General features: G+C 40.7%; 2 protein-coding genes across 2 annotated transcripts; one reads left to right on the top strand and one right to left on the bottom strand.

Annotated features, from left to right (window-relative positions):
- Window positions 1-377: 377 nt before the first annotated feature.
- On the top strand, window positions 378-11,652 carry cars2 (cysteinyl-tRNA synthetase 2, mitochondrial). Its single transcript, XM_062414599.1, has 15 exons — window positions 378-587; window positions 674-724; window positions 810-927; window positions 1,010-1,081; window positions 1,718-1,823; window positions 1,909-1,989; window positions 4,564-4,693; window positions 5,326-5,459; window positions 5,632-5,699; window positions 5,797-5,863; window positions 8,483-8,621; window positions 9,082-9,205; window positions 10,409-10,507; window positions 11,114-11,335; window positions 11,466-11,652. Exons 1-15 carry the CDS (start codon window positions 385-387, stop codon window positions 11,550-11,552), a joined length of 1,701 nt encoding a protein of 566 aa, XP_062270583.1. The 5' UTR covers window positions 378-384; the 3' UTR covers window positions 11,553-11,652.
- Window positions 11,653-18,456: 6,804 nt separating this feature from the next.
- LOC133976538 (DDRGK domain-containing protein 1-like) lies at window positions 18,457-25,258 on the bottom strand. The gene is made up of 8 exons (XM_062414758.1): window positions 25,062-25,258; window positions 22,929-23,078; window positions 22,614-22,744; window positions 20,912-21,013; window positions 20,704-20,826; window positions 20,564-20,602; window positions 20,373-20,478; window positions 18,457-18,984 (listed from the first exon to the last, which is right to left on the bottom strand). The coding sequence occupies exons 1-8, from the start codon at window positions 25,147-25,149 to the stop codon at window positions 18,824-18,826; spliced, it is 900 nt and encodes a 299-aa protein (XP_062270742.1). The 5' UTR covers window positions 25,150-25,258; the 3' UTR covers window positions 18,457-18,823.
- Between the last annotated feature and the right edge of the window lie 358 nt (window positions 25,259-25,616).

Here is a 25,616-nt window from a genome sequence, read left to right as displayed (position 1 = left end):
ACACGTTAAGGTTGCGAAAACGGCGATTGCTTTGACGAAATACAGGTGCTTCATCGTTTGGGCCCTAATAATTGAGCCAGTGCAAATTTGATGAGTCTAAGTACAGTGGTGTATGTCGTCTGGATTGAAAGATATCAGTGAAATCGCCCTTTTTTGTGTTTTCATAAGTAAAACAAAGGTTTCACAAATATGAAAGCGGGATTAAACAGCATTGAGGCTTATACTACGATGTCTAACATTCATAAATGAAAGTGGTTTTTAAAAAAACTCCACCGTTTCCCTCAACTTTCCCCTTAACTCCGAATCGGAAACTAACTTCAGCGTCACATTGCAGACTGTTTGCTGTTGAGTAGCTAGGTTCAGCTAGTGCTGCGAGGTATCACGATGTGGGGGAACATGGTAAGGTCGCGGATATGGAAAGCAAAGCTCCTCAACACTGTCACATCCAGGTCTAATGGATCTTGCAGCGGTGTATCTGCGAAGAAATGGACGCGACCCAGAGGGTTTGACACTGGTTTAAAGACTTTTAACAGCCTGACTAAACAGAAAGAACCCCTCATTCTGGCAAGAGAGGGAGTAGCTACCTGGTATGGAATAATGATAGTTAAATGGTTAATAAATAGTTTTCATAATTGCATAATAACCTAACACAGGTGTGTGTTACGTGTCTCAGGTACAGCTGTGGACCTACCGTTTACGACCATGCACACCTGGGTCATGCATGGTAATGATATAAACACTGATCATGCTCTGTATAAGCCGAAGCCTGTTCAATGAGGCTGAGCTGACAGGTCTGCTTTCTGCATCAGTTCATACGTTAGGTTCGATGTCCTGCAGAGGGTTTTGTCTAGACTATTCGGAATCACTGTCATCCATGCTATGGTCATCACTGACATCGATGACAAAATTATTAAAAGAAGTTTGGAGGTAAGGTGAAATGTTGTGATAGTTCCATTTATTAGCGTTGTTATCAGTTTCTTCATTCAGATGCGCCTCTCTTGTTTTGTAGGAAAATGTGTCCCCCACAATCATAGCAAGATTATATGAGGATGAATTCAAGAAGGATATGCTGTCATTAAAGGTGTGTGATGTCATCATGGGTAATGTATTTCTTCATCAAATTATCATAGTTGATTTACTGTAAGCTTACATGGGTACAGAAATCCAGATTAAACTTCCCATTTGGATCCAAGATGGACATTGCTGTTAAGGTCACAGCATGCAGAAAAATTAAACAGAAAGTAACGTTATGCCACAGGTTTCACAAAATTTACCATGGTTACCTTTAATACATGTATGGTGGCTCAAAGATCCCTCTGTGTTGTTATTACCAATAGTAATACCTGCTGAGTAGAGTGAAGTTACTTGAATTTATACACAACAATTGAGAATGAGTAAATGACGATTCACTGTGATAGTGATAATAGTGATAATATTATTTTTTGGACACCTTACTTTGAGAAATCTAAACTTTTTTTCTACCAAACACTGTTTCAGTTTAAAGTGGACATACTCTGCACATTTCCATGTCTATATTTATAATCTGATATATCTTTACATGGTTTACAGTCTAAAACGCTCCTTATTTAACTCATACTGACCCTTTACGTATCCCCTCAGTTCAGCCTCTTTTTGCAACAATTCAATAAACTGACTGATGCTACTGCGAAGTGTGTGTATCTATAAACATGTATTCTTATTTTTCATTGTTTTTGAGGTGATTCCTCCTGCAGTGTATTTAAGAGTCACTGAGAATGTGCATCATATTGTCACATTTATCGAGCGGATCATCAAAAATGGACATGCATATGCCACACAGGAAGGTGAATATGTTGGAAGTGCTGACTAATGTTTATCTACAACAACACTTTGTCCCTTGTCAACATTTATGTACTTCTTTGGTTGCAGGGGATGTGTATTTTGACATTCAGTCCATCGGAGATCGTTATGGCAAGTTTGTAGGAGCTGTGGATTCTCATGTAGAAGCTGGTAAGTGTTTTTATACATATGTATATACATGTACAGTACTGTGTTAGTGTGGCCTATATATGCAAAATTCTGATTTTATGTCTGCAAATTCTGATCTTTGGCATTTTGAATGGAATGATGTGATTGAAAGTCGGTCTTATACATATTAGCAAGCTTCCAATTAGTTAAACAACATGTTTATGTAATGCTCACAACTGGTGTAATTGATTGTAATTGTAATTTTTCACAGCAGTCATTTTGCCATGAAATAGTAGGACAAATACAAATGTTAGCAATGACATTAATTGGGGTTCCATTCCATTTCGGTTTAAGAGATCCAGGTTCCAAGTGTAAGGGGAGATCACACTAAATACTTCCTGCTTTAGCCTATAGTTATGTATATATGGTATGGTAGAGGTCAAGTTGCAAAGGTCATTTTCTGTGAAAGAGTGTATGTGTATAGATTCAGCTAAAGAGCAGGATATGTGGTGTGAGAATGCAGGAGATCAAGGACAGTTTGGGAGCAGATTATGATAAGGGAGAATGAGGCGACAAGTAAGCTGGGGTTGTGGAAAATAACAGGAGACATCGGTATGTGTTTTGATTTATGTAGCTCTGCCTATCTTTGTATATAATATTCACTTGGGTGTGTGCAGGTTAATCTCTCTTTATCTGTACATAATTAAATAACTCCTCTTCCATAAGTCACAAGGCTGTGTCCACGACACATTTCCTGTATTTTCTGGTTGTATAAGGGAACTAAGAAATAATTATATATGCTCATTATAGCATTGCTAAAACAACAAATCTAATGGTGGCCTAAGGCTTTTGCACAGTACAGTGCATCAGGAAAGTATTCACACCCCTTCACTTTCCCCACATTTTGTTATATTACAGCCTTATTCCAAATCATTCCTCATCAATCTACACACAATACCCCGTAATGACAAAGCAAAAAAGGTTTTTTCGAAATGTTTGCAAATGTATAAAAAAAATTTTAAAAAATGAAATATCGTATGTACATAAGTATTCACTCCCTTTACTCAGTACTTAGTTGAGGCACCCTTGGCAGTTTTTACAGCCTCAAGTCTTCTTGGGCATTAAGCTACAAGCTTGGCCCACCTGTATTTGGGGTATTTCTCCCGTGCTTCTCTACAGATCCTTTCAGGCTCTGTCAGGTTAGATAGGGAGTGCCGCTGCACAGATATTTTCAGGTCTTTCCAGAGATGTTCAATCGGGTTTAAGTCTGGGCTCGGGCTGGGCCACTTAAGGACATTCACAGACTTGTCCCGAAGCCTCTCCCTCGTTGTCTTGGCTGTGTGCTTAGGGTCGTTGTCCTGTTGGAAGGTAAACCTTTGACCCAGTCTGAGATCCTGAGTGCTCTAGAGCAGGTTTTCATCAAGGATCTCTCTGTACTTTGCTCCGTTCATCTTTTCCTCGATCCTGACTAGTCTCCCAGTTCCTGCCCCACAGCATGATGCTGCCACCACCATGCTTCACCGTAGGGATGCTATTAGCCAGGTGATGAAAGGTGCCTGGTTTCCTCCAGACGTGACGCTTGGCTTCATCAGACCAGAGAATCTTGTTTCTCATGGTCTGAGAGTCCTTTAGGTGCCATCTGGCAAACTCCAAGCGGGCTGTCATGTGCCTTTTACTGAATAGAGGCTTCCGTCTGGCCACTCTACCGTAAAGGCCTGATTGGTGGAGTGCTGCAGAGATGGTTGTCTTTCTGGAAGGTTCTCCCATCTCCACAGAGGAACGCTGGAGCTCTGTCAGAGTCACCACCTGACCGGAGCCCTTCTCCCCTGATTGCTCAGTTTGGCTGGGCAGCCAGCTCTAGGAAGAGTCCTGGTGGTTCCAAACTTCTTCCATTTACGAATGATGGAGACCACTGTGCTCTTCAGGACTTTCAATGGTGCAGAAATGTTTTTGTACCCTTCCCCAGATCTGTGCCTCGATACAGTCCTGTCTTGGAAGTCTACAGACAATTCCTTTGACTTCATGGCTTGGTTTCTGCTCTGACATACACTGTCAACAGTCGGACCTTATATAGACAGGTGTGTGCCTTTCCAAATCATGTCCAATCACTTGAATTTACTACAAAACCTTTTTCGCTTTGTCATTATGGGGCTTGTGTGAAGATTGATGAGAAAAACAAGGAATTTAATCAATTTTGGAATAAGGCTGTAACATAACAAAATATGGGGGAAGTGAAGTGGTGTGAATACTTTCCGGATGCACTGTATATTTACAGATTTAGATTTGGGGAACTTGTTGGTTTTAATGATAATGGCAAATTGTGACAGAGAGGGAGGACAGCTTGCTGAGTTCCTCTCTTAATGGGGAAAGACTTGTCTTCATATTTTATGCCATATATACAAATTAATGAGGTGATTTATTCATTACTCCTGTTACATTTTGTATAATGTCAATCAAAATGCTGTCAAGTTTCACTACACAGTGCTATTATAACGTTTGAAATTTGGCTTCATGAGACACACTGTGATCTCCTGAATCAATGGCTCTGTATTAGGTAAACCATATGTGATCTTTACTCCATGATAACAAACATGGTTTGTGTGCATGGATTTTCAGGCAGCTCGAATAAAAAAGACTTGAGGGACTTTGCTCTGTGGAAGCAATCCAAACCTCAGGAACCATACTGGGATTCCCCCTGGGGCAGAGGAAGACCTGGCTGGCATATTGAATGCTCTACCATCGCAAGGTTTGGATTTACAACAACCTGTCCACTTCATTTAGTGTTCCTCAATTTTTTAGTAAAGCTAATTCTTCTTTATTTAAATGCGAAGGCTGGAAAAAAAGTGGTGTGACCAAACAGTAAACATGAAACGCTTTGAGCACAGTTCATTTTATTGAGTTTACTGAAATTAGCTACCTGCTACTTATTCAAAGCCCTGTTGATGCATTGCAAACACAGTTTCCAGTTTATCAGTACCACCAAACTGAAGCTATTGCAGTCTAATCCAATAGCTGTGCAATAAATCCTACCTTCATGAAGAACAGGTTGAATGGACAGGTTTTGTTAAAACTATTTTAGGCAGATTATAATTTTACTTAGTTGTCATTTTACAGGTGATGTGAATGCAGTGTTTTTGTTCATATTATGATCAAATGCATGGTCATTATTTGATTGAAAATACATTAATAACAATAAAAAACAAAACAACTTTGTTACTGTGAAATTAATATTTTTTGTTTTATTTAACCCAGATTTAAGATTACTACTACATGAGATGTGTTGGGCCTCCTGGTACCTGTGATTGGCAGTTTACAGACATTATTTTGTGTGCTCTTCAGACTCAGTGTATAATGGTGTTGATTCTTTGGTGATTTCAGCTCTGTGTTTGGGAGTCAGTTGGATATCCACTCTGGAGGCATTGACCTGGCCTTTCCTCACCATGAGAATGAAGTTGCTCAGAGTGAAGCTTATCATCAGTGTGAACAGTGGGCAAATTACTTTTTGCACTCAGGTATAAGCGTGCAGGATGAAAGCACAGTTTGCATTAACTGCAAAATGTATCATTGTCCGTTTTTACAACCAAACTCTGAACACTGCAGCATAGATTAGGTATTGTCCACTTTAAAGATTGCCACACTTATTGTTTTTGAATATGTTCATCTAATAGACTTTTATGTTTTTAGGGCATTTACATCTCAAAGGCAATGCAGAGAAAATGTCCAAATCTCTAAAGAACTTTATTGCCATCAAGGTAAAGTCGTAAGTTGGGTTGTAAAGTGTTGTAAGATTCAGTACTTGTGTATAATGTTATTGTGTTATTCATTCTTGTCTTTTTCTTCTCATGTCAGGATTTTCTGCAGTTTTACTCTGCCAATGAATTCCGGATGTTTTGTCTTTTGACAAAATACAGATCAGGTGTGAAAATTAATGAACAGCCTTTATTTAAGAATGTCTTTAGTTATACAGTATATTGCACTTCATGATTTAAAGAATGACACATTAAGTAATTGGCACAATTAAGATTCAAGATTACATTTTTTTGTCATTCACCATAGCATCCAAGATGCAAAGAAACAAAATTACAAGAAATGCTCTGTCAAAAACACATACAATACATTGAAATAGATGTATAACTAATAAATAATTTTAATAATTAATTTCTGGACAGGTATGAAGTGTGGAGAATGTAAAACGTGCACATAAATAAATAATATAGCACATTTTCACAACAACTGCCTGATTACAGAGAGCAAAGCACAGTCAGTGGTGTGTCATTATGTCATTTCAGTCTGATAGCAGCAGGGTAGAAGCTGTTACTGAACCTAACAGTGCTGCTATGCAGGCTGCTGTACATCCTGCCTGAAGGCAAGAGGGAGAACAGTCTATGACAGGGGTGACTGGAGTCTCTCAGGATGCTGGTTGCTTTGGCCAGCATGCGCTTTTGGGCCATGTCCTCTATAGGTGGCAGTGTGACCCCAATAGTCCTCTCTGCTGTCCTCACTGCTGTACTCCTGGATGGACTGAGGTGAGCCCTCAGTCCATCCATGCGCCACAGGAAATGTAGATGCTGGTGAGCCTTATTCACCAGAGAGGAGGTGTGCAGGGACCAGGACAGGTTTTCAGCACCCCCAGGAACTTACTGTTCTGTACAGTCTCTACAGCAGTTCCCTTGATGAAGATCAGGGTATGCATTGGCTGTTTCCTCTTGAAGTCGATCACCATCTCCTTGGTTTTTTCGACATTCAGTCAGCAAGGTTTTTGTTTCTGCACCAGTCTGCAAAAAGCTTCACCTCCTCATTTTCTTGGTTGTTCTGGATTAGACCACCACTGTTGTTTCATGCACATACTTTATGATGTGATTTGTACTCCAGTACAGTCCTGGGTCATCAGGGTAAACAGTAGGGGGCTCAGGACACATCACAGCGGAGATCCGGTGCTCAGTGTGTTTTGTTTCCTCCTCGCACAAATTGGGGCCTTCCTGAGAGAAAGTCAAACATCCAATTGCACAGTGGAGTGTTTAGTCCAAGTGGGCCCAGTTTGTTGACCAGATACTGGGGGATTATGGTTTTGAATGCTAAGCTGAAATTGACTAACAACATCCGTACATATGTGTTTCTCCAGGTGTACCAAACTCGGATGAAGTGCAGTGGATATAGAATCCTCAGTGGAGCGGTTTGGGCGGTAGGCAAAAGTGGGTCAAGTAAGGGAGGAAGGACAGATGTGATGTGATCCTTAACTAGTCTTTTAAAGCACTTCATTATTATGGGAGTGAGTGCTACCGGTTGATAGTCGTTTAGACTAGTAACTGTGGCTTTTTTTTGGGAACAATGGCTGAGGTTTTGAAGCATGATGGCACAGCGGCTTGACTTAGGGAGATGTTAAATATGTCTGTTAGGACATGAGTCAGCTGGTCTGTGCAACTCTTGAGCACGCACCTTGGTATCATGTCAGGACCTTCAGCTTTCCGTGGGTTGATCTTCCTCAGGGTCCGACATCAGCTGGGTCAAGACGTAGCACCTGGTTGTCATGATGTGGAGTGGCTTTCACTGCTGGTGTGTTATTAAGTGCCTCAAACCATCCAAAATAATTATTCAGACGGTTTAGGAAGTCAGTGCTATCATCACAAGCCTGTAATCTGTAACAGATTCAAGATCACAGAGACACTACGAGACTGACAGGGAATTCAAAGTGACTCTGAATCTTTTGTCCATGTGCTCTTTTTGCCACTCTGATGGCCTTATTCAGATTGGCTCTTGCAGTTTCATCATCAGATTTAAAAGCTTTTAAGCAGGGTTCGAACTTTGGTAGTCATCCATGGTTTCGGATTTGCCCATACTGTGATGGTTTTGGTGATGCGGACATCCTCCATACATTCTTGAATATAGCCTGAAACAGCTTCAGCGTACTTACCAATGTCTGTCATCTCATCTTTGGCGGCAGCCTCTCTGAAAACAGACCAGTCAAAGCAGTCCTGTAATGCTGACATGGCTCCCTCTGGCCAGACCCTCACCTGTTTCAAAGAGGGCTTTGTTCTGGTCAGCAGTGGTCGGTATGCTGGTGTTAACATTACTGTGATGGGTGAGATGATCCAAGGTGGGGATGGCGTACTGCTTTGAATGTATCTTTGATCTTAGTATAGGCATGATCCAGTAAGTTGGCTCACCTCGCAAAGTCCACATGTTGGTAGAAGTGAGGGAGAACTTTCTTTATGTTCGCCTGGTTAAAGTCCCCAGCAACAATGAAAACTCCCCCAGGGTGAGTGTTTTGCTGGACATTAAAGGAGCTGTAGAGGGTGTTTAAGGCCACCTTGGTGTCTGCAACCAGGGGTATGTAAACAGCAGTGATGATAATGACAGAACTCCCTTGGATGATACAAGGGGCAACATTTAACTGTCAGAAGCTCAATGTCCGGGGAACAATGATAATTATGATCTTTATATATACAGTATGTACTCTGTATGTTGTTTGTCACATTTATTGCTGTCAGTTTATCTGTCTGAGTTTAGAGAAAGTTGACCTCTGGTGTCTCCACAGCTATAGACTACAGTGACAGCAGCATGTTGGAGGCTCGGTCCTCTCTGGGAACAATTTTCACCTTCTTTCATGATGCTCAGGCCTACATGAAGGGCCAGCTGCAGTGTTCATCTGTACAGGAAGCCTTTCTCTGGGAGAGGTAGTTCAACTGATAATCTTATCGATGCTTTATTTTATTTATCATATTTTCTTTGTTTTTGTTTCATAGTGGTTGTCTTTTTTATTTCATGTTCAGTGACCATTGCTTTGTTAATGCATTTAAAATGTCAGAATCGGCTATTTTCCACTTTCACTATGGTTAAGTGAAATGTATAGTTTAGACCCAGTTTACAATATATGGATAACTGAGTGTGAAGTTTGTGATAGTAAAAAAACAACTGATTCTGGGATTGGAGTCCTACAGCAGACGTCTGTTATCAGATGATTTAGAACAGACCCAGTAACATCATTTTGAGAAGGGGTTTGTATTTGTTTGCTTGAATTTTCATCATATCTCAAATGTTGTCCCTTTATGGAAAATCACATTGTCTGTCACATCTCTGAAGATTTATTTATTATTGATGATAAGGAGAACATGTGTTGTGATGTTACATCCTCAGGTTGGCTGAGACTAAAGCCAGTGTAGTGACAGCTCTGGCAGATGACTTTGACACCCCAAGAGCCATCAGTGCTGTAATGAATCTGGTTTATCATGGGAACTGCCAGCTACAGCCTGTTTCAAAAGTAAGTATCTGTGTCGAACTGCTGGTAGATGGTAGAGAGAATATATTTGGTTTAGGAATTAAAAACTACATACTGCTTGAGCTGTAACACCTGAGCACTGCATGTTGCAATAGAGTGTCAGAACTAGTTAGCAAATGGGCATAAAGGTCTAACAGTTAGCTAAAGGTAATGCCTAAATGATTTAGATAGTTTGAACTAATCCATAATATCGATAAATGGTTGCAATAGATGACTAACACTGCTGTATATAGGATTGGCTTGTTCCTACAGTTGGATGTATTGAGCCTCACTGTGCAGAATGATGTAATTGCAGAGTTTGTTGTCATATTCATCTGCTGAAAGTGGAAAGTTTCTCTGTGCTCACTCGGATCTTAGGAGCAGGGTTATGAGCAGGATTTGTAATACCACAACTAGTTTGGAGCCAGTCCTGATCCAATATTCAATTTTTGTTCAAAGCGTGAAAACTTGAAGACTTTTGTGCACATACACTGGTATTGAACTTTACAGTGAAGTAGGACACATCTCGTGTCTAGCAGTTAGCACTTCTAAAATAAAATAAAATACTGTATATTCATAGATTCTGAAATTTTCAATGAGGGTGAAGGAGTACATGTAATTTTCACCATGATGGCTTTCCTCACCAGCATTAAGAGAGACTGAACCACTTCCTCATATTGTTTAAAAGAGTCAGGGTCATTTCCTATTGCTGTACTCATGTTTGTACATTTAGCCCTCCATAATACGTTTTTTGCATTCCCACAAACAATGCAGCCTAATACCTACATGAGTGTTACATTTGGGACAATTTGGTGAAATTCCTGCTTCATACCTATTGTCAATATACAGATATATATAGATTTTATGTAGTATATTATATAAGATCAAATGTATACAGTAATAATTCAAATTAACTAGAACAATGCGCCAGTTGGGCGCTGCAATCTGTTTACTTGCCAAAAGACACATGTTCATAGATTAAAGCAGTGAGAAGAATGTATATTTGTATGTGTCCCAAACACACTTGTGCCCTGGCCCCTGAGTTATGGTGTCTGACATTACAGTTAATCTTTTGCACCTCCACAGCAAACCTGACAGAAATCTAAGCAGGTTTGAGATTTTGTTGCTGGGGAGCAAAGTGCGATAATGATAAGACAATGTGACATTACCATTACCATTTTTTTAGTTTTTTGTATTTCTGTTCAGTCTGATGGAGTGGCTCGAAGTCCAGCAGTGTTTGGAGCGATGACCGGCTACATCAGGGATGTCTTGGACATGTTTGGGATAGATCTGCAGCACACTAAGGTCAGGACTCATAACTCAAATATATATCATATATATTTATACATATAGATACCTTTTTAGAGATGATTGTTTCTAAGGCTGTCTGTATGTGCATGTGTGTGACTGGCTGTATTTTCTTGTTTCATTCTTTATTCTACATTTCTTTTCAGAATGTAGTCGTGACTTTTTTGGAAAGAGATCTTAATCTCAGTGAGAACTGCTGATAAATGTTCAAATAATAGGTTCTTTTTAGAAATAAAGGCTCAATAATTTGTTAAACAGTTGTCACAATAGCTTTTAGTAAAGATTATTCATGACAGAGAAAATAGTGCATTTGTGATGAACTATTTTCAGTAGTGGATTAATCCACATTTGGTGTAATGGCAACTGTATAGTGTATGTGAGACTGAGTCAAAATAAACTACAGTGTGTTCACAGTAATATCAAACATGTCTCCCAGTGCAACAGTGTTACTCATTTATGTGTTTTTAATACTTTGGACAACAACAAAGTTATACGAATGAGCTATATCAGGCTTATGAGATTTATTGACAAGTAAAAAAGTATAGAATATCAGCAGACCTGTACCTTAAAGAAAAACATTGACTTAGACATTTCTGTCGCCAGGGGCAGGACGCTGATGTGAATAGTAGTTCTCGGAGTCTAGAGGCCGTTGTTGAGCAGCTGGCTAATTTCAGAAGTGAAGTTCGAGCATTTGCGCTTGCCTGTCAGGATGATCCAACCATCAGAACTCCCAAGAAACCTGGACTTTACCCAGAGAGAATCCCACTCCTCAAAGCCTGTGATAGCCTGAGAAATGACCTGGCACCACTGGGTATACTGATAAAGGTACGCAGGATCGGCTCACATCCAAACTTTAAACTGGTATTTTTACATTTTGAATACACAAAGTGGCCATATGCATGTCAGTAACCATTTGCAGGGGGTTTGAGCTGAAATGTTGTTCTTGTGGTTTCAGGATAGAGGAGCCACCTCAACATGGGAGATAACTCAAGGTCATAGAGGGCAAAAAGTCCAAGACAAAGACCCAGAGACATCCAGTTGAAATCCACCTCTGAGACTGAATCATCAAGACTTGGATCAATAAAAACAGACCAAACTATGCTAATTTCATAACAGCAGAAAGGCCTGATGTACCTCTCACACTCCTTGTCTAATAAGTCAGAAGGTCGACTCTTTTATTTTTCTATTTAAAAATGATGTGCCAGCACATTAAAAAGCAGAGTTAAGCTGTCTTCTCTGGTTCAAAGTTTCCAGTCTGTTTCACCTCTGATCTAGCAGATACTATGGAGTGATGTCACAGGATCCCTGAGTACACCTGTACATCACTGCAGCAGTTAAATGACTTGATGTCAGCAAAAGATAAATAACATTCAGTGTTATAGTGAAATATTTTTATGCTGTTATGTTCATTATGTTGTGTTTAGTGATTGGATTGTATGATGATTGTGATGAAAATGATTTGAACACTTCAGTATACCTCCTTTCTATCTTTAATGGCTGTCTGAAGTAGACCTGTTGTTATCATACCACACCACTGAGTCAGTCTTAATACTAGACCTAGAATCACTGTGCTAGTCCTGTAGTACACCTGTTGGAGGGACTATAATGGGAAATACAGTACCAGCCAAGAAGTAATTAAGAGTTTTTTTTATTATAATTTTCTACATTGTAGAACAACACTGAAGACATCAAGACTATGAAATAACATATACAAACGTGGACAAAATTGTTGGTACGCATCTGTTAATGAAAGAAAAACCCACAATGGTCACTGAAATAACTTACAAATAAGTAAGTTACAAATAAATAACTGACAAAAGTAATAATAAATAAAAAATGTACTGAAAATTAACCAATGAAAATCAGACATTGCTTTTGAATTGTGGTTCAACAGAATCATTTTTAAAAAACAAACTAATGAAACAGGCCTGGACAAAAATGATGGTACCTTTATCTCATTTTGTTGCACAACCTTTTGAGGCAATCACTGCAATCAAACGATTTCTGTAACTGTCAAAAAGACTTCTGCACCTGTCAACAGGTATTTAGGCCCACTCCTCATGAGCAAACTGCTCCAGTTGTCTCAGGTTTGAAGGGTGCCTTCTCCAGGCGGCATGTGTCAGCTCCTTCCACAGATGTTATAGGATTTAGATCAGGGCTCATAGAAGGCCACTTCAGAATAGACCAATGTCTTGCTCTTAGCCATTCTTGGGTGTTTTTATCTGTGTGTTTTGGGTCATTATCCTGTTGGAAGACCCATGACCTGCGACTGAGACCAAGCTTTCTGACACTAGGCAGCACATTTCTCTCCAGAATGCCTTGATAGTTTTGAGATTTCATTGTACCCTGCACAGATTCAAGACACCCTGTGCCAGACGCAGCAAAGCAGCCCCAGAACATACCGAGCCTCCTCCATGTTTCACAGTAGGGACAGTGTTCTTTTCTTGGTATGCTTCATTTTTGCGTCTGATGTGGCTTGCCAAAAAAGTTCCAATTTTGTCTCATCTGTTCAATTCCCACCTCCGGGAGAACTTTGACCATGTACCGGGGGAGGCGAGGGACATTGAGTCCGAGTGGGCCATGTTCCGCGCCTCCATTGTCAAGGCGGCCGACCGGTCCTGTGGCCGCAAGGTGGTCGGTGCCTGTCATGGCGGCAATACCCGAACCCGCTGGTGGACACCGGCGGTGAGGGATGCCGTCACGCTGAAGAAGGAGTCCTATAGGGCCTTTTTGGCCTGTGGGACTCCGGAGGCAGCAGGCAGGTACCGGCAGGCCAAGCGGGGGGCGGCTGCGGCGGTCGCTGAGGCAAAAACCCGGACATGGGAGGAGTTCGGTGAGGCCATGGAGAACGACTTCCGGACGGCTTCGAAGAGGTTCTGGACCACCATCCGGCGTCTCAGGAGGGGGAAGCAGTGCACCGTCAATACTGTGTATGGGGGTGACGGTGCCCTGCTGACCTCGACTCGGGACGTCGTGGATCGGTGGAAGGAATACTTCGAAGACCTCCTCAATCCCACCGACACGCCTTCCGGTAAGGAAGCAGGGCCTGGGGACCCGGGTGTGGGCTCTCCTATCTCTGGGGCTGAGGTCGCCGAGGTGGTCAAGAAGCTCCTCGGTGGCAAGGCCCCGGGGGTGGATGAGATCCGCCCGGAGTTCCTCAAGGCCCTGGATGTTGTGGGGCTGTCATGGTTGACACGACTCTGCAACATCGCGTGGACATCGGGGGCAGTGCCTCTGGATTGGCAAACTGGGGTGGTGGTCCCTCTTTTTAAGAAGGGGGACCGGAGGGTGTGTTCCAACTATAGGGGGATCACACTCCTCAGCCTCCCTGGTAAGGTCTATTCGGGGGTACTGGAGAGGAGGGTCCGTCGGATAGTCGAACCTCGGATTCAGGAGGAGCAATGTGGTTTTCGTCCGGGTCGTGGAACTGTGGACCAGCTCTACACCCTCTGCAGGATCCTTGAGGGTGCATGGGAGTTTGCCCAACCAGTCCACATGTGCTTTGTGGACTTGGAAAAGGCATTCGACCGTGTCCCTCGGGGGGTCCTGTGGGGGGTTCTCCGGGAGTACGGGGTATCGGACCCCCTGATACAGGCCGTCCGTTCCCTGTACAACCGGTGTCAGAGCTTGGTCCGCATAGCTGGTAGTAAGTCGGACTCGTTTCCGGTGGGGGTTGGACTCCGCCAGGGCTGCCCTTTGTCACCGATCCTGTTCATAATTTTTATGGACAGGATTTCTAGGCGCAGCGGTTTGGTGACCTCAGGATTGGGTCACTGCTTTTTGCAGATGATGTGGTCCTGTTGGCTTCATCAGACCGTGACCTCCAACTCTCACTGGATCGGTTCGCCGCCGAGTGTGAAGCGGCCGGGATGAGAATCAGCACCTCCAAATCCGAGTCCATGGTCCTCAGCCGGAAAAGGGTGGAGTGCACCCTTCGGGTCGGGGATGAGATCCTGCCCCAAGTGGAGGAGTTCAAGTACCTCGGGATCTTGTACACGAGTGAGGGAAGGATGGAGCGGGAGATCGACAGGCGGATCGGTGCGGCGTCTGCAGTAATGCGGGCTCTGCACAGATCCGTCGTGGTGAAGAGAGAGCTGAGCCGAAAGGCGAAGCTCTCGATTTACCAGTCGATCTTCGTTCCTACCCTCACCTATGGTCATGAGCTTTGGGTAGTGACCGAAAGAACGAGATCGCGGGTACAAGCGGCCGAAATGAGCTTCCTCCGTAGGGTGGCTGGGCTCTCCCTTAGAGATAGGGTGAGAAGCTCGGCCATCCGGGAGGAGCTCGGAGTAGACCCGTTGCTCCTCCGCGTTGAGAAGAGCCAGATGAGGTGGCTCGGGCATCTAGTTAGGATGCCTCCCGGACGCCTCCCGGGTGAGGTGTTCAGGGCACGTCCCACCGGTAGGAGACCCCGGGGAAGACCCAGGACACGCTGGAGAGACTATGTCTCTCGGCTGGCCTGGGAACGCCTCGGGATCCCCCGGGAAGAGCTGGACGAAGTGGCTGGGGAGAGGGAAGTCTGGGTTTCCCTGCTTAGGCTGCTGCCCCCGCGACCCGACCCCGGATAAGCGGAAAGAAGATGGATGGATGGATGGATGTTCAAAGGACATTCTCCCAGAAGCTTTGTGGCAAATTCCAGTCTCGCCTTTTTATGATTTGCTTTCAACAGTGGTGTCTCCCTTGGTCGTCTCCCATGAAGTCCACTTTGGCTCAAACAATGATGGATGGTGCGATCTGACACTGATGTACCTTGACCTTGGAGTTCACCTTTAATTTCTTTGGAGGTTGTTCTGGGTTCTCTTTGGTTACCATTCGTATTATCCGTCTCTTCAATTTGTCATCAATTTTCCTCCTGCGGCCACGTCCAGGGTGGTTGGCTACAGTCCCGTGGACCTTAAACTTCTGAATAGTATGTGCAACTGTAGTCACAGGAACATCAAGCGGCTTGGATAGTTCTTATAGCCTTTACCTTTAACATGCTTGTCTATAATTTTCTTTCTAATCTCCTGAGACAACTGTCTCCTTCGCTTCCTGTGGTCCATGTTCAGTGTGGTACACACGAGTCACCAAACAGCACAGTGACTACTTGTAACCCTTTAAATAGGCAGACTGACTGATTACAAGTTTGAAGACACCTGTGATGCTTATTAGAGGACACACCTTAGTTTAACATGTCCCTATGGTCAAATTATTTTCAATCTTTTCTAGGGGTGCCATCATTTTTGTCAAGGCCTGTTTCATTAGTTTGTTTTTTAAAATGATTCTGTTGAACCACAATTCAAAAGCAATGTCTGGTTTTCATTGGTTAATTTTCAGTACATTTTTATTTATTATTACTTTTGTCAGTTTCAAGTTATTTCAGTTACCATTGTGGGTTTTTCTTTCATTAACGGAGGGGTACCAACAATTTTGTCCATGTGTGTATGTAAGCAGAAGGTATTAAGAATGCAATATATCTTTTATATTTTAAATTCCTCATAGTAGTGTAGTAACAAATTAACAGTCTTTGTGGTTACTTTGTGGTTTAAAAAAGATGTTGGAGTCCCAAAATATTCAAACAGAAAAGAGTCGTCCAGCTGAATGCAGTTAGTTTTATTGCCAGCAACAGAACCCGGAACCAGAACATACACCGACAGCGTCTATGCAGAAATGATACAATAATCTCAGATAAATGTTTCTTTTTATACTGATAATTTTGCTGACCATTGTGGAAAAGTGGGAAGTCCCCTTTGGCCAACAATTTCAATCAATCAGCTTCCTTTCAAAACAACTTTTCCTGGCATCGATCAATATGATGCCCACTACTTCCATTTCTCGAGTAAAACAAGTCACAGGTGCATGGAGTTTTTTTCATACCAGTGGGTTTTTAAGACTTCAGTTTTTTTTATACAAGGGTTACCTCAGTTCATCCAGCTGGTGGCCACTTAATTTAGGCTGTATTCACTATAGGCCATATCAATTCTAATACTGTTCAATTACTTTTCTTACTGCATTCTCTTTTTAAAGATAATAATTGTAAAAAGGTGGTATATTTAATCACATACATTTTATTGTATAGTTATCAGATCATCAAATGTGCTTATTCCCTCAGTAAGTGCAGAATCACATAAACCTCTTCTTTTATCATGTCTTGATTATCTTTAGCAAATAACAGTCAATAATCAAGTACCCTTTAAGTAGATACAACATTGTTCATTGTTAGTGATTATCACCCAAATTTTACACTACAGTAGCCAGCGGTTACCTTGTTGACAGCTTTGCACACTATTGGCAATATCCTAACCAGCTTCATGAGGTCGTGACCTGGAATGCGTTTTAAACAGTCTTGGAGTTCCCACATATCCTCAGTACTTGTTATATAGATTTCCTTCAATCTGTGGTTCAACTGATCCCAAACCATCTCAGTTGGGTTTAGGTTGGGTGAGGCCAGAGGCCTGTACTACGAAGCAAGTTAAACATACCCAGGGTATATTTCAGTTACCCGGCTTCACTAAACCAAACTTTCAGTGATCATCACAGTTTTTTTCATGTAATTCTGAGCTGCAGTGATAAATCGGAGTCTATACTCATCCATAATCAGCTTCACTCTGGAGATAAACTATACTTTGCACAATTAAAATGCAGCTAAAATCATCATTATGTGTTTAGTGTAGCTACAGTAATAATGATCTCTGTTTGTTAGGAAGCTCTGCTTTAAAACCGGAGTGGAAATAAAAAGCCTCGACGTGTCTAATGACCTTTAAAAATGTAGCTAGTCTTAAACCTAAGCTGCGGATCATGTGACACACAGTTGCAAGGGAAGAGAAATGTTATTTTTGTATAGTGTAAATGCCGATTCTCTTATTGTTTTTGATGTGCATTTGTACTTTCAGGTCATATTATTTAAAACAAAGCAACAAGTTTTTAAAAAAAGGATAACTTTTTTTAAAAACGTGTTGCTTTATTGTAAACTCAGGACTTTTGTCCATGTAGGGATCCTGTAGGAATGATGACTTTTTGTCGGTGATGTGATTGGTCAGAGGACATGGTTTTGACAGGTTTGGATCTTACTCTGGAACTTAACCTGCTCCAGAGCAGGTTAGCCGTTCAGCGTAAGTTACCATGGTGATTTACCCCGGTAAGAGGTGAACCAGCGTCGTAGGACGGAAAACACAGGGTTAACCCTGAAGTTACCTCGATAAGAGAAAATCCAGCTTCGTAGTACAGGCCTCAGGTCATTTGGTGCAGCATTCCATCACTCTCCTTCATCAAATGGCCCTTACATAGCCTAGAGGGGAAATCTTCCAGACTGACTGAGCTTCATGTCTCGAAGTAATGATGAACTGTGATTTCTCTTTACTTAGTTGAGCAGTTCTTGCCATAACTACAGTAGTGGAATATTGCTATTTGCTGTATATCAACACTACCTAAGCACTGATGGTTTCAAATGCACTATGAAGGCAAGAAATTGCATCAATTAAGTATTGTGAAGGCACACCTTTCAACTGATCAGGATTGACACGTTATATAAAGAATAACCCTTGAATGAATAAATGTGTCCAAACTGTTGACCAGTTCAATATGTCTGGAATCAGTATGGTCCATCTTAACAAGAGAGCTAGCTTCCATTAAAAATTAAACAATAACGCTCAATGTAGTTCTTTCACATGGAATTATGCTTGCAAACAAGTAATGCACCAACCTATATCCAGAAATTACCTTGTCTTTATCCAGAATTAGGACAGAGCTGAACAACATGGTTGATGGTCAAAAGGTTGCCTTTCTGCAAAGACGAGCAACTAAAACTGACCTTTGAAAAGAAGCAAATCTTCAGCTGTGTAACAGAAATGTTTGCATGTTAAAGGGGCTTATCAAGTATTGGGTTATTACAAGTTGGGTTCTTTATTTTATTTTGTATTTGTGCTGTTGAGGGCTACAGGTGAGGTTTGACATCCCTAGGCATATTTTAACCTCTCTCAGCTGCTGTCCTTTCAGATATAACACAATGACCTACTCTTTAGTCATGTCACAGTTAACAAGACCAAACTGAATTGTATTTTTTTATTTTTTTTTTATTTCAAACTGTATTTTTGCAACTTCTTACATTTTTCTTCAAAATTCTGAGTCAGTCTTTTGTGTTGACAGCTGTTTATATAATAAAGAGTACTGAGACATGACATCACTATGAAGTTCATATTGATGATGACATGGAGCCAAAGACAAATGCCAAAGAATAGTAGTTGCATTTCACCAGAAGGCTTCACCCAGATTATAGTTAATGTTTGAGTCATTCTTCTTCAGCAGTGTCCATACAGACTCTTGTCCAGCTGTCCATCAGGCGGTGTTGCGGCTGTCAGGTGTCAAATTGATCAGAGAGCTACTGGCCTGGGCCAGCTCTGTGATGGAGACTCTGCCTCTCTGTCTGATGAATTGAGCTACCGAGTTCAGTTCTTCTGGAGTGATGGAGATAAATTTTCCTCTGTCATCAATCACTCCTGTAGGAACAATAGGCAAAATACATCTAATTCATATATCACATAATATAATATAATATAACAACAAATAGCAGGCCATAGGCCAAATCTGGCCCTCCAGCAAATATATTTTGCTTTCTAATGAAAATGTTTTTTTTGCATAAGTGTTTCTTTTCCTGGTTTTAAAGACTGCATTACAGTAAAATTATGTAATTTTCTGAACTTACCAGACTGTTCTAGCTGTTATTATTATTATTTGCCTTTACCCACTTTGTCATTATATCCAAAGTACTGATGATTATTTATCAAAAATCTAATTGTGTAAATATTTTGACAACACCAATAGTCATCCCTACAATATTGTTGCAATATTGACATTGAGGTATTTGGTCAAATATTGTGATATTTGAGTTTATCTGTATCACCCAGCCCTACCTCAGCTTTACTATAATTTGTAAGTTTACAATTAACACTTTGCACATATTTTAAAACACTTTATGCACCATTGTTAAGCATTTCTTTAATGTTTATTTTTGCACCTTAATGTGAAAAGATAATTGTTAAGTGTTCATAGAGATTTAAATTTTCATTCAGACTTATGTGTACATTTATTTATTTGACTGCTTTTCATGGTGGTGTTGACATTTCTTTTCTCTGTCTGCCTTGACTGATAACTGAGGTGATTAAAATCAGAGGAAGGTTAAGTTTACAATAAAAGTGTTTAAATTGAATATTTTTCCCCCCTGGTCCTTATTTTAAATATGTCATAAAAAAAATCAATAATTATCGATATCGAAGATCCCTGGTGGTCGAGTGGTTAGAGCGCATACCATATAATCACAGCGTCTGAATAAAGGCATAAAAACCCTAAAAATAAATTGAAAAAAAAAATTATCGATATGAAACACTTTTATCGTGATACAGTTTTCAGCCATATCGACCAGCCCTACGATGGGTTTCTCTCTTGATTCTCCCTCTGCAATTCAACTATGTAATTCTCTTATGTTTTAGCATTGCCATTGTTGGTGGATGTTTTTATTCAATCTTTTTTATTGGGTTTATCAAGCTTGTAATTCCTAATTCACATTGAAAACCCGCACCCTGGTAGCCAAGTGCTTACAGTGCGTGCCACATAACTGCAACATCCCTGGGTCCACTCTGGCTGGGAACCCTTGTGGCAACCATACGGTATCTTAAAAAAAAAAACTTTACCGATCTGTATTCATGTACTGTAGTTTTTGCTTGTTGGTTAGTGAGGTGGGGGCAGAGAAGCCTTTTCAGATGCTTTAACTTCTTTTCTTAACACTATGTTCCAAAACAGCTTTTCATCATTTGAAAGACAAGATCAATTTTAAACACTAAGAAATGTTCTTGCATGCTGTTTATTGTTAGTTCTTAAGCACGCTGACCTGTGAGGGAGCCATCTGCTAAGAGGTCCTGCAGTCTGGCAATAGCATCCTGTGTCCTCATTCCAAAATGAGAAGCCAAGTCCTCCAGTAGAACCACTTTAGAGCTCTGCAGCACAGAAGACATCATTTTAAATGCACTATGTTCAGATACTTCGGCTAAAGCTGGAGTATGTACAGAGTGTTAGTCTCACCTCAATATATTGGATGAATTCTTGAAGAAGGTTGCGGGACTAGGGATTAACAACACAAACATTTATAATTTCTAAAAAGGACACGGAGAGTTCAAAAAGTTAGATTTAGGTTAACCTGAAAAATGTGTTGGTGATCTGACCTGGTCTTCAGTGAGCTGCTCCTCCTCTCCCTGGTCTTCTATAGTGAAGGATGCTTTGAGCCTCAAGTACTCCTCTTCCTCCCGTCTCTCCTGCTCTTCTTTAGCCCGCCGCTCCTCCTCCTCCTGAACAAACATTAGCACTGTTATTTCATCACCTCATGTGAAAAGACAGACAGGAAGAACCTGGTCAGAGGAAGGATTATGTGACCTGTTTCTGTTCTAGCAGTCGTTCTCTCTCATCCTCCTGCCGTCTGTCCTGCTCTCTGAGCTCCTGCATCCTTTTCCTCTCCTCCCTTTCCTCCATCTCCGCCTGTAAATACAAGAACAACTCAATACAGGACCAGACAGCAAATGGAAAGTCTTTAACTCAGCAAAGCTTAAAGGAAAGTTTCAAAACCTCCCCAGCAGGCTGGAAGGAAAGTTTACGACTGAGCATCTTTAAGCCATTTTGAAATGTGAAATCAAACACACATCACTGACTGTTTTGACACTGTCTTATTAAGTACATATATAGTGTGTTCATCAATCATTTGACAGCCTAGGTTGAACATAAACACTATTGCTTGTGATTTAATTACCCTCTGTGGTGACACTTCATTTTCACCCCTCAATGTGGTAATTATATATATTTCACTATAATGTAGCTTTAAGCAGTGATAACTGCAACAAGCCACAGGTGAGTATAAGTCAAAATTAGGCATGCAGCTAATTATTATTTTCATTATCAATTAATCTGTCCATTATTTTCTAAGTTTAACGATTAGTCGTCAAATCCATAAAATGACGGAAGAATGTCGATAACTGTTTCCCAAAGCCCCAAAAGACATCCACAAATCACTTGTTTTGTCCACAACAGGGCTCTAATTTCTCATTGGTGCGACTAAAAAAAATCTGAGGTCGACTAGCTGTTCGAAAAAGAAAAAAATCTCTGCGACTCTGAAAGTCTCCCTGTGGTTCAACAGACACACATTAGGCCCATATCGTGGTCTAAACCAATCAGAGATAGTGAAGGGCGGGACCCCCCTCTGATTGGCCGTGGTCCAGATATTCCTGCGTGTAATGCGTGTGCTGCAGTCAGACAGAGAGAGTGGATGTAGAGTGCATGTAGCCACGGATGACAACATGAAAAGTTAAAGTTAAGGTCTGATCCGTCCAAAAATCATAACAAATGCTCTGACACGGAGCCATCAACCTCCAAGGTTATGTCAAGCCCTAGTCAGGAGACGGCCTCAGATAATGAGCCACATACGATCGACTCTGTATGGAAGCCCATTTCCGCCACTGTGATTAAAAAAAAAGATCCTGTAAGTCATTATAATGAGAAACTATCTCAAAATAATGACTTAGTATCTCATAATAATGAGAAACTATCTCAAAATAATGAGAAACTATCTCATAATAATGAGAAACTATCTCATAATAATGACTATTTCATTTATCTTGAGATGTTTTAAGTTTAAATTTCAGCTCAGTGAAGCACTTTAAGCACCAACACTTTTCAGCGAAGTTACCTTTCTTGTGGAATTGTTCAAATAAAGAACTTTATGTTGACCAGATTGTTAGTTAATCATTTACAAGTCAATATTGCCTATATGGACAGCTATTTAAAAAACGTGAACCTGTAAAACTGTTGTGTTGAATGCGAATCCCCAAAAAGTGGAATTCACTCTGAATGTAACAAGATGTGTATAATGTCTGTGTGTTCAGATGTAACTGAGTTACGAGTCAAGAAGAAGGATGCTTTTATATCTGCTTATGAGGACATAACCAGAGGTTATGAACTAAATGTTTATACACTGCTTACATATGCTTAGTGAGGGGTTTAAGTAAAGTTTTACTGGGTTTTTGTTTCCTGGATGGCCCATCTTGTGGGTAGTGTGGATATCAGCGGCTCAACTTGTGATTCCCACCTCTCGCTGGGCTTTCTTGGCCTGTTTCTCCTCCAGCTTCTTCTGCTTCTTGGCCCCAACTTTTACTGTTGGCTGGAAGTTCTGCAGCTGCACATCCTCCTCCTCCTCCTCCTCCTCCACATGTTCCTCATCTGAGATCAGCAAAATGTTTGTTACATGTCATTATACATCACAAAACTCACATCTGTTCATATAGCTGCATTCAGCTGTGTTTTTTTTCAATTGTTCAGCTTGAAAAGACTAATGTGATGATGTACAGTATCTCAGGGCTTAGCATTGAAAGCTACATAATTAAAGTAAACCAACATAACTGACCATATTCAACAGGTGCTCTCTGTGGCTGTCTGTTAGCAATCACTGCAGCAAGATTCCTTCTCCTGCGAGGCATACCAGCCCCTCGCTCCTCTACTGCCCGCTGAGGGGGACCTGCTGCCCGGAAAACATCTTGCTGCTGTTCTGCATCAGCTGAGGCCAGAAAGGGTACATAACATGTCAAACCACAGTCTGTCCAACACATGCTTTATTTGTTAAGACTACAGCTGCAAAAAATGGTTGATTAATCGATCAACAGCAAATGAATGGCCAACTATTTTATATTTCGTTGATTCATCATTTTTAGTTATTTTTTCAGGATTTTTTTTTCTTCAAAATCTCTGATTCTAGCTTCCGAACTGAATATCTTTGAGTTGTGGACAAAGCATGGCATTTGAGGATATTATCTTGGGCTTTGGGAAACAGTGACCGACATTTTATGGCCTAAATAACTAACAAATCTATTAACTGAGAAAATGAATCAACAGATTAATCGATAATGAAAATAATGTCAGTTGTAGCCTAAATGAGTCCAATACATCCAAACAAGTTGATAAGAAAAAGAGGGAATGGTGTGTACCAAGTTATTTAAGTGCTTTGGTAAATGGGCATTGTTTACTATGTTTTGACATTTATATCAAAATATTGATTAATAAAATAATCAGCAGATTAATTGATAATGAAAAAATAGTTAGTTGCCGGAGGCATAAGAAGTATTCAAAATCTGTGACTTAAAAAAACCTATACAACAATATAAAAATACCTCATTAGAAGTAAAAGTACCACATTACAAATATCTTGGCATCTGGCTGGACAATAATCTCAATTTTAAGCATCACATTAATATATTGGTATACCAATTGGCGTATTGGTAATTTGAGAACAATACTGAAATACTGTAAAAAATTACTTCCCTATCACCAGAGAAAAACAATTGTTGAATCACTATCTGTTTTAGATATGTTATTTATGGAAAGACAGCTGTTTCTACATTGGATTCACTGGATGCTGAGTACCAATCAGCTTTAAGGTTTATAACTAATGATCCCTACAGTACCACTCACTGTACTTTTAACCAATAAGTTGGCTGGCCATCCCTAGCGGTGAGGCGAGATCAGCATTGGTTTTTCATTCATCTTTAAAGCTCTACCACACTGCCACCCTATATTTCATCTCTTTTAACTCTGAAACACTCCACTAGTCAAAACTGAAATAGGAAAAATGTAATTCTACAATGCACCTTACACTTGGAACAATCTAAAAAAGGCCTTAAAATTAAATTCTTCAACAATGCTACAGCTGTTCAAAGGCTTTATCTCAGACCTTGTTTTAAATGATTGCAAATGTTCACCATAATCTTATCTGTTTACTTTTATTTTTTCATCATTTTCTTTTCTTTTATTTACCTATCTAATATTGCTTTGCATGTTGTTGTGTTGTTGCTGTTGTTTGTAGGTAAAATAAAGGTTATTCATATGTTATATCAACCATTCTGTCAAATATTCATCTGTAAGGTAACTAAAGCTGGCAAATAAATGTAGTGGAGTAGAAAGTACAATATTTCCCTCTAACATGTAGTGAAGTGGAAGTATAAAGTAACACCAAATGGAAATACTAAAGTAAAGTAAAAGTACCTCAACCTACTGAAGAATAGTTCTCGAGTAAACGTACTTGGTCACTTTCTACCACTTTCAGTCACAGCAACACAATCTGTGGTAGCAGTGGTAGCTGTGGTAGTTTTAATTATTCTAATAAATGAAAGTAGTAGACAAACGTATATTTATAACAGCACACTTCCCGTGGAAAAACACCAACAAGGCACATTTGGTGACTCGTAGCTGTCTCCAGCATGTTTGTATTAATTATTATATTATTAATCAACAAGTGAATAAAGACTACAGTAACAGTTCAGCTGGCACGTTGCGGCCTCCGTAGTTTGTGACATATGTTGGCAGCTGTGAGCTGACGTAGCCTTTATAGCTGAAAAGTGCAACATCTTCAATTACCACTATATCTATCCATAATTAAATAAACCTAAAATGGCTAAAACATTATACGTCACTGAGTCTATTTGAAAGCAGTTTGACTCACTCAATGCTAACACTTAGCTTACAGTTATCTTTGAAGGCTGCTTACCTTCTTGTGTAACCCTCCGTAGCTTCAACGCAAACAATATCAGGACAACAAGGATAGCAGCAGCTATCAGATACAGTGCTATATCCATAGCTGCTGTGAAATTATACGTTTTTCTAAATACAAATTTCACGTCTGATCCTGTTACCAACCACTTCAAATATTGAGGCTAGCGCTCTTCTGAGGTTTGTTGTTCGTCTTCTTCTGTTTAATGGCGGTTGGCAAACAACGAATTGGTGCATTACCGCCACCTATTGGAATGGAGTGTGGATCAAAGTGGCTATAACACCCATAGACATAATAAAGTTAACACCCTCTCCAAAATAACTAAAGAACTGCGGTTTATTAGCAATTGGTGCAGCTTTAGTACGTTAGCGCCACCCACTGGACCGGAGTGTGATCAGGCGGACTGTCGGGAAAACTGACAGTCCAGTTTGCTTCTGCGAGCAAAGTTAAATGTTGGACGTTCATATTTGTCATACAGCCCGCCAGCTTCAGACAGGCCTAGGCTACAGACAGCTACCATATAATGCAGAGAACTCAGGTAGTGTGTTTTGT

This window comes from Scomber scombrus, chromosome 24 (genome assembly GCF_963691925.1).
Source record: "Scomber scombrus chromosome 24, fScoSco1.1, whole genome shotgun sequence".
NCBI lineage: Eukaryota > Metazoa > Chordata > Actinopteri > Scombriformes > Scombridae > Scomber > Scomber scombrus.
This window is presented reverse-complemented; position numbering and strand designations above follow the sequence as displayed.